The following is an 11,674-nucleotide window of genomic DNA, read 5'->3' on the forward strand; positions in this document are numbered from 1 at the left end:
ACACAAGGAAGTCAAGAGAGATTTGTCAGAAGAAATTATATTTGTGCTAAGTCTTAAAGGTTTGACAGCTGATTACAGGTTAAAAAAAAAAAAAAAAGATGTGGTTTGCCAAGAAAACAAGAAGCATAAAGGAATAGAAGTAGAAGCACGGAAAGTATGTGTGGGTAATTTAAGAAAGAACGATATGGGTGAGTTGATTGGAGTAGAGAAAAGATAGGTTTGGAAAGGTGCCGAAGCAAGAAGGACCTGGCTATGGACAGAGTGAACAGACTTTCACGTTGTTTCGGGACCACACGCTTTGGGACCAGCCAGTGATGGGCTCAAACCCCATCGCTGATTTGATCTCACTGTGAGACCTTGGCAACGCTATTCACTTTGTTCATAGTTTCCTCCTCTGTGAAGTAAGGAAAAACTGCTTCATAGTTATGGGAAATATACATGATTGTGTAAAGTTTACACAGTGTCTGAATCATATTAGGACTCCATAACTGGGAAATATCGCTATAGCTCTTTTACAAGTTTGATCTTTATTCTAGTGAAAGGGGAGCTATTGAAGGACTGAAAACAGTGTGGTGACACAGAGTTAGCATTTCCTGATAATCTCCATGACTGCAGTGGGGGACAGATTGAGGGGATAGGGGCCTGGCTGAGCATGTTAAGTGACAGAGAAGTCAGGCAGGCAGGTGTGGAAAAACCAAGAGCTGTGATAATGAGTACAGAAATGGAGACAACAGAATGGATCACAGGGGTATTTGGAAAGTTGGAAAGACTTAATTCGGTTAAAAATTATAGATGGGAAAAGGGGAAGGCTGAGAAAAGTGCAAATTCAAAAGCACTGTCTTGGATGACCGGAAATGGTGATGATATTATTCAACATGCGTAAATTTGAGCACATTTTGGTGTGACAAGATGGACGCTAAGCTGAATGCTAGGTGAGTTGGGTTTAATTGGCAGACTTCAGGAAAATTCCAGTGGGGAAAGGAAATTCATGTCTTAAACTTAACAGATATCTGGATTAGAGATGGATATTTAGAGGCCATCAGTCTATAAATAGTAATGATAATGATAATGACAATATAATGAATGAGAAATTAAGGAGACCATAGACAGGAAACTGAGTAACATAAACATTTGAGCAATGAAAAGAGGGACTGGATAGGAGCTGTCATAAAAATCAGAAGAGAACCTGCAGATACTGACATCAAGAACGCCAGGAGAGGGCTGGCCAGTTAGCTCACCTGGTTAGAGTGTGGTACTAATAACACGAAAGTCAAGGATTTGGATCCCCATACCGGCCAGACACCAAAATAGATAGATAGATAGATAGATAGATAGATAGATAGATAGATAGATAGATAGATAGATAGATAGATAGATAGATAGATAGATAGATAGATAAGCAAATAAATAAATAATAGAATTCTAGAAGAGAGCTTTAAAAATAATGCATGCCCATTAAACACAACCATTGCAGAGGAATCAGATATTCTCGAGATTGTCCATTGAATTTGGCCCCTAGAGAGGTCACTAATGAATTTGGGGAGCATTGCTTTAGCTAAGTGTGTTAAAAGAAAAAAGTCATAGTTGGTTGGTTGAGTAGTGAAGAAATGAAGAGGATAAATGTGGGCAATTCTTTTATTTCCTTGCCAAAGTGACATAGGGCCATCTGTGGTTCTTCTGCACGTTTTCTCTTCTTGCTACCCCCCCAACATATTTTCAGTGCACATCAGTCTCCATCATCACGCTGTCCATCCCTCCTTGTTGCATCCACCAACCACATTTCCAGCCACATCACTTTATTCACTGAAGATTTTAGCACTGATTCACTTTTCTCCTTCTCCAACTGACCCAGATGTAGTTCTTGGTGATTTCAGAATTCCCTCTGCTATTCCAAGCAGCAGACTCATTCATCAAGGATTGTGTCATTTTCCTTATATCAGCAGCCCTGTTGCACCCCATGCTCTGGAACTCTGCTCCCCCATCACTGCCATCTCATGTTTCATCTTCTCTTTTAGCTTCCATAGTACATCATTGTAATCTTCCTTTGCACATATCCTGAACTTCAGTCATGCAAGCCTTCCCTCACTTCAATTTGCTTAAATTCAACTCTCCGCATGGTTCTCTTGGCATTTGAGAAGCTATGTGTAGTGATGAAAAATATGCCTGAGTGCTGACTGGTGATACTCCAAAATTGTGGACCTCCAGTGGGGCTTGTGCACTGTCTGGAATCCTGCCATGCTGCCCTAGTCTACTACCTGTTTTCTCACTCTCCCCATTTCTCTCTTGAACACACTAGAAACAGATCTTATTCCCAACCATTCCAGTGACAAGGCTCCTGTCAAGATCAACAATGACCTTCACCCCGCTTAGGCTTTTGCCATTTCTCAGTCCTTTCTACCTTCACCTCTCAGCATCATTATAGATAATTGATTAATCCCTCTTTAAACACATACATGACCACACTCTCCTGATTTCCTTCCTATATAACTGGAATTTCTCCTTCTCAGTTTCTTTTGTTGGAGCCTCTTTGTCATCTCTAGGTACCAGATTTGTCCATGAATCAGTATCAGAAATTTCTCTCCTACACTCACCTCTTAGGTATTGTCATTCAGACTATACACTAAATGTCATCCAAATTTAAATCTCTTCCTCTGAAAGGATATCATGTTGTGTGAACAGGAGTTAGCTAGACAAAGGTTAAGGGAAAGCCTTTCTAGGAAAATTGTTTTATTTCAGGAAGAATGAAAATACAGAATTTAGATATGAGCAAGAATTCTAGAGAAACTGGAAGAATTGCTTAGTCTCATTGACACCATAAATATAAGGAAGACTATCAGGATATAGTAGAATGGAGAATATATGCAACGATATGGTAAGGCAGGACCCTGAATGTCATTTTAAACCTTTTGTATTTCATGTGAAATGTGGTTTTGTAAATATCTCTTTTGCGATGGTGTAGCCCACTGATTAGAGTAGTGCAAACTAGAGATCACTGGAATAATCCAGGAAGAAATAACAGCGATCTGAATTAGGACAACATCCATAAAGATAATGGGAAGTAAACAGATTTAAGTATTTAGTAGACGGAAATTCCAGGACTTGGTGATGGATTGATTAGATATTGGGAAGAGGTGTGATATGGAGGATTCCAACATAAAACTTATTTTTAACTGAGAGCACTATGATAATGAACGCAAATAAACAAGAAGGTCGCTGGGGAAGAGAAGAGAAGTTTTTGAGATGCTTTTGAGGTCACTATAAAGCATCAAAATATAGATGCTCTGCATGCTGCTAGATATATGAGTATGGAAATCAAAAGAAAAGACATGTTCTGGAGTTATAGATTTTGATCAATATATGGATGGTAAATAAGAGTGGGTAACATTGCCTGAGGATAAATAATAATATATGATCAGGAAATTTCCAAGAACGGGGACAAATATAACTCAGGTATGAGCAATGAAGATGAGCCAGCAAAGAGGACCAAGAAAAAATAAAAATGATAGAAATAAAGAGGAAAACCTGAGGAGGGTGATGAGATCAAAGAGAGTTTCAATAAGTGAGTGAGAGTGGTGGAATTGATATTAGTGGAGTAGATGATGCTGACGCTGATGTTGGTGTGAATGTTAGTGACGCTGCAGAATGAACAACCAGAAACATCCATTTATTTTCAGCTCGGTCCCTGAGGAACATCAGCCCAACATCCTCCCAGTCCTCAGTTCATGCTCCTGTCTAACATGACTCAGTTTAGTCCCATGTTCTACCTCACAGGCTTTCCAGGATTGGAAGCCATCGAACACTGGATTTTCATCCCCTTTTTCTTTATGTACCTGGTGGCCATCTCAGGAAATTGTTTCATTCTGATAATTATTAAGATCCACCGGCGTCTGCACACACCCATGTACTGTCTACTCTCCCTGCTGGCCCTGACTGACCTGGGACTGTCAGTGTCTACCTTGCCCACCACTATAGGGATCTTTTGGTTCAACTCCCACAGTATCTACTTTGGAGCCTGCCAAGTCCAAATGTTCTGCATCCACTCGTTCTCCTTCATGGAGTCCTCAGTGCTTCTCGTCATGTCCTTTGACCGCTTTGTGGCCATCTGCCACCCCCTGAGGTACTCAGTCATTATCACTGGCCAGCGAATGGTCAGGGCAGGCCTGATTATCATCCTGCGGGGACCTGTGGCCCTTATCCCCATTGTCCTCCTCCTGAAGGCTTTTCCCTACTGTGGGCCTCTAGTCCTGTCCCACTCATTTTGCCTACACCAGGAGGTGATACACCTGGCCTGCTCAGATACCACCTTCAACAGTCTGTATGGGCTGACACTGGTGGTGTTCACCGTGATGCTGGACCTGCTGCTCATCGCACTGTCCTATGGACTCATCCTACACACAGTGGCAGGACTGGCCTCCCCCGAAGAGAAGCTCCGAGCCTTCCAAACCTGTACTTCACATCTCTGTGCTGTGCTAGTATTCTTTGTGCCCATGGTTGGGCTGTCCCTAGTGCACCGCTTTGGGAAGCATGCCCCACCTGCTGTCCAACTTCTTATGGCCAATGTCTACCTGTTTCTGCCTCCCATGCTTAACCCAATCATTTACAGTATTAAGACCAAGGAGATCCGCCATGCCATAGTCAACCTCCTAGGCATTAGAAAGGTCAGTGCTGAGTCCTTGGTCTAAAAGTACCACTGGGTGCCTACAAGATCACTCATCAGGCGGAAAATGTATAGAACTGAGTACCTGTTATAACAATCCATGTTCCCGTAGATTTTTTCTTCTGCTCTAAATGAATTATGAGTGAATTTCATTTTTTGTGTTATAGCTTAAGAATATTGACTTTCTCTTGCTTAAATTGCACTACCTCCTCCTTTATGTGAGATCTAGCATTTTTGGTAGCATCAAAATCTGCCCAGAGGTGAGTCAGAGAAAATGATATTTATCTGGTTTCTGCTAGGTTCTGTTCTAGGTACTTCGTTATTTATTGTTCCTTTTTGCTTTTTGTTTAGTTTAGTCGACGGACATCTGAATTTGTATGTGTGTGTATACATATACATATATGTATATAGATATTTTATATATAAATGAAAAGTACATATGAAAAATGTTGAAATATTGAAAACTGTGTTGAGAATGATAAATTGCAAAGCCTAAAAGGCAGTTAGTTCTAGGAAAGAGAAGTAAATCAAACTGAGAAGGGAACAAGAGGCTTTAATTCTATCTAGAAAATAACAGAGCAAATTAGCAAAATGTTAATTTTTTTTAAAACTGAGTATATGTGTACATATACATTTACACTACTAATTTAATACATTGTTCTCTATATTTTACAACTGAAATATTTTCTATTGAAAAACATAAAGAATGACAAAGTGAAATTTAAAAGAGAACCAAACTCTAAAAATGTGTATAACAACCACTATGGAAAACAGTATGGAGGTTTCTCAAATGAGTACAGATAGATCTACCATACGATCCAGGAATCCCACTTCTGGGTACATACCCAAAGGAGTGGAAATCATCATGTTGAAGGGATACTTGCACTCCCATGTTCATTGCAGCTCTGTTTACAATAGTCAAGACATGGAACCAACATAAATGTCCACCAATGCATGATTGGATAAGGAAACTGTGATATATATACACAACAGAATACTGCTCTGCCATAAAAAGGAATGAAATTCTTCCATTCCAGCACCATGGATGAATTTCAAGAAAATTATGCTGAGTGGAATAAGTCAGGCACAGAGGGAAAACTACCACATGTACTAACTCATAAGTGAGAGCTAAGAGAGAAAGAAGGAAGGAAAGAAAGACCACAGTGGTGTTGGACTTACAGAGAGAGAGAGAGTATACCTAGGGTTGTAGAGTGGTTTGGGGGGAGGGGAGGAAGATCAGGAATTTATTGGATTGGGGACATGGGGAATAATCACAATTTGTGGTAATGGGCATGTTGATAGTAGTAATATGGCCATCACATCTTGGGCACAAGTTGTGATGGTCAGCTTTGTAAACCCCATGACTATGCATAACCAATAAAATAATATTTCAAAATAAGTAAATACATAAATAAAATGTGTATCAATATTTATGTTGTGGTGTTTCTGTTTATGTTCTCATAATCTCATTGGTTTAGGCTTTGGAGGTCCTATGCAAGTTCCTCCGATCTTAAAGGAAGGCATACCTTACACAGGTTCTATTGTAAACTTTGATTCAAATCCACATGTTTGACCACAATATTCAATAGCAATTCTGAGGCTCATAATATACTTCTCCACACTGAGAGGAAATTTTTCCATGGATACCATTGGTAGAATGGGGTATAAAGAACATGATTTGGATTTAAATTAGAGTTGCCACTTATTAACCAATAGGCAACTAACATCTAAATCTCCCTCCTTTCAAATTTCGAAGCACATACAGCTAATAACATTTGAAAACTTCTACCCTACTGAAATGTACAATGTAAATTAACATATTTTAATCTTGCTAGTAAACAAATAGTGAAGAAAGGAGCTAACAATCAGGATCTGTGCTGACAAGTGTGTGGTAAAAGAAGCATTTTCATACATTGGCACGGTGGTATAATTTGATTTGCCTTTTACAGAGAACAAAATTCATAAAAAGACTTAAAAATAATTCATAGCCTGTATCTCAGAAATACTACCTCTAGAAATCTAAACAAATGCAGGTGCTTCTTGACTTATGATGGGGTAATGTCCCAATAAACATATTTCAAAGTTGAAAAAGAGTAAGTCAAGCAATCCTAATCTGGGGACCATCTACAACTATAATTGAATAATAAAGATTTTAAAATGTAAGATCCTTGAGATAAATATTTTTTTGTTGTTGTTTGATCACAGATCAATCTCTAGTGGCCAATAAATAAGTGTTGAATTAATTAATAAGTGAATATTATAAGTTAATTGTGTTATTGTTCATAATATTAAAAAACTCTAAGCATACAAAATGTCTAGGATAAAAATTTTACATAAATCAAGGCATATTCATTTGATAAAATACTAATTGACTATAAAAAATATATTGAAGTGCTTTGGGAACTATTTTTAAAAATATATTAAATGAATATAAGATTAAAATATTATGTACAGAACAATTACCTTGTAAAGGATTTAAGTATTTATATCCATAGTAAAAAAGCTGTTATATATGACTTTGTTTTCTATATGCATTTCTCCATCTTTAGCGTTATCCAAATTTTTCTAAGAACATGTCTTATTTTTATAACCTAAAAGGATTCTTTTACAAAGAATATAAAACATTGCATATAATTATCCTGATGATAATAATGATTATGGTGATGACTATGATAATGATAAATACTATCAGTTTTTAATATTAATCACATAGCAGAGAGTGTTGAGGGTTTTCTTTATCATTTTATTTAACCCTAAAACCAAGCCTGTAAAGCAGGTAGGCATTATTGTTTGCAATGTTTTACAATTAGGAAACCAAGTTTCCCAGAGGAAAGAAACTTTCCTTAGTTAATTTCTGATGCATGACAGAATGGAGATCCACTCGCAAGCTTGTCTGCTTTTCTTAAGCTGTTATGCTGGACCTTCTCTAAACAGGATCAGTCATTTCAGGACATACCATTTTTTTATTGAAGAAAGTCCAATTACTTAGCTTCCTCATAATTTTGATGTTCCCTTCTTAGAGTATATTATCTGTTTTTCAATTTAGCATCATTAAAAAAAGCAACAGAAAACAGTAATGTAAAACTATAGTAGCTATTTTTAATAAACTTTATTTTTTAGAGAAGTGTTAGGTTTATAGCAAAATTAAGCAGAAGGTACAGAGATTGTCCATAGAGTAGTTATATTTTTTAGTGCATACTATGACCCAGGCATTATTCTAGGGACTTAAATGCTGTAGATCACTTTATCTTGACAAAAACCTTTTGAGATAGGTACTGTTAGATTCCTCACTTTACAGACAAGTAAACTGAGGTACAGAGGTAGAATAACATGCGCAATATTTTTTTTATTTTTTTTAAATTTATTTTATTTTATTTTTTTTTTTAATTTTATTTTGTCGATATACATTGTGGCTGATTATTGCTCCCCATAACATGCACAATATTAAACCAGGATTGGATAGTCATTCAGATTACAATGTTCAAAAAATGTTTTTAACCATCCTATACCGGAAAACAAAAAACTCATCAAAGCTGCAGACATTCCTGCTAATGATAGTACCTGCTGTAAAAGTTCTGGACCACCTCCACAGCATGGTCCCCAAGCTCCTGCATGCAGAACTCTCTAGAAGTATCTCATGTTATTTAATATCCTCACGCCTCTCTAAGCCTTTGAAGCTGACAGTGTGTTTGCAAACCGTATTTTTCAGGTAATTGATACTCACATAAGTTTATAATGTCTTGATTTGTGATAACTCTGAGCCTTTGTACCTGTTTCCCATCTATCTGGAATGTTGGATCTGATGAACGAGAAGTCATTAATAAAGAAGATCAACTCAACACTTGTATCTCTTGTGAAGTCTTTTTTTTTGTACTCTCTGGGATAATTAGTCCTTCTCACATCAGTCTCATGCAGAAGACAATAATTTTCTCAAAGATGGAGATTGTGTTTTATTAATCTTTCCATCCAAATATGTGGCCCAAAGCTTGTAGTATCTACATATTTCTTGAATGAATAAAAGTGAATAACTACTTGGTCTAGGAAAAGGAGAGGAGGACAGAAAGAAGGACTGAATGTCAACCTATATATATATATTTATAAAGATGGGAGCGGGAAGAGAAGAGGGTGAAGGATCACCTGGCTCCCTGAAATATCTCCTGGTGGTACCCATGGGCCACTAAGTTTCCATGGAAGATGACTGTGCTGCACAAGCACTAACTTCTAGAGGGCACTGATTCCTCTTTGATGTTTGTCACATCTGCATCCATCTAAGGAGATTCCTCTGAGGGTCCAATACCCAAGGGAGAAGGACAGAGAGCCTTATAATTGTGAGTGTGGTTGATGCAGAGCAGCATTCGGAGTTAATCAAAAGAGGCTGGTACAGGAATGGGAAGACTTCAGGGACCTAGAAAGAAGCTAGAGACGAAAAGGGACCAGTAAGTTGTTGAATATCCTATGGTTATGGGTAGAGGGAACCAACCCAGTGACCTCTGATATCTCTTATCTAGCAGACTATGAGTAGAGTCATGGGATAGGGCACCTTCTGGGAGGATGGCCAGTCTGTGGCTAGAGCTGCTATTCTCTGATATATCCCCTGATGTTTTTGGTCAGCAAGAGGAGCCTGGACTTGTTACTGGGGCTGCTCATTGCAGTGGAATAATACAGGGTTTTGGTAGGCAAGAAATCGTAATCTCAACAACTCCACCCAACTGATGGAGCTTCTTACGCATCAGGGCACATGTAAAAACTTTCTATCAGGGTGAGAAGTTAAGGTGCCGAGAGATTTGGCAACTTCACCAAAGTCGTATGACGGGCTTGTCCAAAAACCTGCTGAGGAGCTCAGGAATCCCAACCCTGAGTCTCTTACTCCTCCTGGGTGTCAGTTCACTTACCGACTTCTTCACAGAGCTCACAGCAGACATGAAAGGAGGAGCCATGTCTAGCAAATGGTAGGTAAATATTATGAAGAAGTTACAAAAAGAAGGTAGTATTAGAAATTGCAATTAATAATCCACATCTCTTCATCATAGGGTCTAACAACATCACATTTAGAATTGCATATAAGTAGGTCTCTAACTGATAAAGTAGGTAAAATCGTCTCAGTTTTTTAGATGAGAAAACAGATTACATGAATAATTTGCACGTAGAGTGAATAGATATTAAAGTCATGATTTGAGTGCAGATCCCTGATGGACAGGAGTCTCGAGGGCCACAGTTCTAGATGGCTCCTCCTCTTTCCAGCAAACCCGAGAAGAGAAGGCTGAGCAGCCCTGTCTCTGGCACGCAGCTACCCTATTCTTCAGGACTTTCACCCCCACCCTCCACCCCACGTATCCCCCACCCTCTGCTCCTGCATTTCTTCCTCTAAGCTACACAACACTCTTTCCCTCTCACACCCAGCTGGCCTTTGTCTTCCCTTCAATGTCTTTCTCACCAGCTTTACCTGCCCCTGCATTCTCTTGTTCCACTTTCTCACTCTCTCCCAGCCTTCCCCACTTCTTGAATCATGCCCACTCCCAAAAGTGCCCATTAGGATATTTTATAAAGGCCACCATTTCACTGTCTCTCAGACTTTCCCTGTCTGACCCTCCTCACACGCTTCCCCATTCCTTATCTGCATGTCTCTGTCCCTCTCTCAGCCCCACTCTGTGTCACCCACTCACACTGGGATCTGCTCCTCAATGTCCTCTTTTCTCACTGTCTCCCAAACACTCCCTCAGCCCCTGGGTCTCTCAGCAGATCCCCTCTTTCAAAAGCACATGGCACCTTCTTCCAAGGTCTGAAGCACTATTGTACTAAAGAGGAGATGGATTTTATTTCTGTGTAAAATGAAAGGTAAAGCACAGGAACAATAGAGGGAGATTATAAGGAAATCTATTTTTGGATTGGAAGCAGTAATAACAAAAATATTTCCTGTTTATTATATTCTGACATTCTCCTCAATGTTATACATGTGTTGTACCAATTACAAATTATGTTTTTGCTTTGATTAGATAATCTTATTATTTTTACTTTATTAATGTGATACGTGGGCAAATATTATATTGAATGCTGAGATCAAAGATAGCAAGACTTGCCTTGTGAGCATCTTCCCAAATGTCCCTGCTTTTGTCACTCAATCTAGTAATTTGAGCAAGGAATATGCTTTGTTATTGTAGCTACTTAATCAAGGTACACTTATTGATACATGTTTTTGCAATAACTGTGTAGAAAACATTGCTCTAACAGGTTTACCGATTTACTAAAGTTGTGTTGTGTCAGGTCTCCAGCTGGATTTATGAGAATGCATGTCTTTGAAAAGACAGAAGGAAAAAGGAAACAAGGGATCTGGATGTCCATACACTCTAAAATTAAATTTTACAAGAAAGACATCTCAGGAGATAGAGTAAATGTAGCAGCTTTAAAGATAGAGACTGTGCAGGCTGAATTAGCACAACCCTGTGAGGAAAAGAATGAGATTCCCAGGAGGCCTGAGATGCTGGACAGTGAGAGTCTGGAGTTTCTGAGAGGGGCTGAGTCTGGACAGAAGCAGAGCACCTCTTCTCCTGATCACATGGGCGTGTGGACAGGATCACATGGTGCCAATAAGGAGATAAAACGGGGCCGCATGGACGAGGAAACTCTCAGTAGGCATCCTCAATTTGCTCAGAAAAATCGGACAGCCGTTCTTCTCCAGGAAGGGAAAAGCTTGAGAGGTAAGGACATACAAAGGAGACAATCTGGGCCTAGCAGAATTTTGGAGAAATTGAGCATTTTAAGGTTCAGCTATATAGATTGTTAGTAGATTTTTGTTTGTTTGTTTTTGTTTTTGTTTTTTAAACTATCATTTATTAGCCGATCAAGAGCAGGAGGAGGGAAAGTCTTAGTAGAGACTAATGCCATTTAGTTAAGTAAAGGATTCAATGGGAATAAGAAAATTAGAGCAGAAAACAAAACAAAACAAAACAAGAAAATGGTTTAAGCTGCCTGTTAAGACAGTGCTTAATTAAGGCGCCACAGAGCCTAGGCAGTGTAGAG

The 11,674-nt window shown here is 38.8% G+C and overlaps 1 protein-coding gene across 1 annotated transcript; it reads left to right on the top strand.

Moving 5' to 3' along the window:
- The first annotated feature begins 3,698 nt into the window (after positions 1-3,698).
- On the top strand, positions 3,699-4,682 carry LOC134376349 (olfactory receptor 51M1). Its single transcript, XM_063094934.1, has one exon. The coding sequence runs from the start codon at positions 3,723-3,725 to the stop codon at positions 4,680-4,682; it is 960 nt and encodes a 319-aa protein (XP_062951004.1). The 5' UTR covers positions 3,699-3,722.
- The last annotated feature ends 6,992 nt before the right edge of the window (positions 4,683-11,674 follow it).

The sequence above is a fragment of the Cynocephalus volans genome, chromosome 4 (assembly GCF_027409185.1).
Source record: "Cynocephalus volans isolate mCynVol1 chromosome 4, mCynVol1.pri, whole genome shotgun sequence".
Classification (NCBI taxonomy): Eukaryota; Metazoa; Chordata; class Mammalia; order Dermoptera; family Cynocephalidae; genus Cynocephalus; species Cynocephalus volans.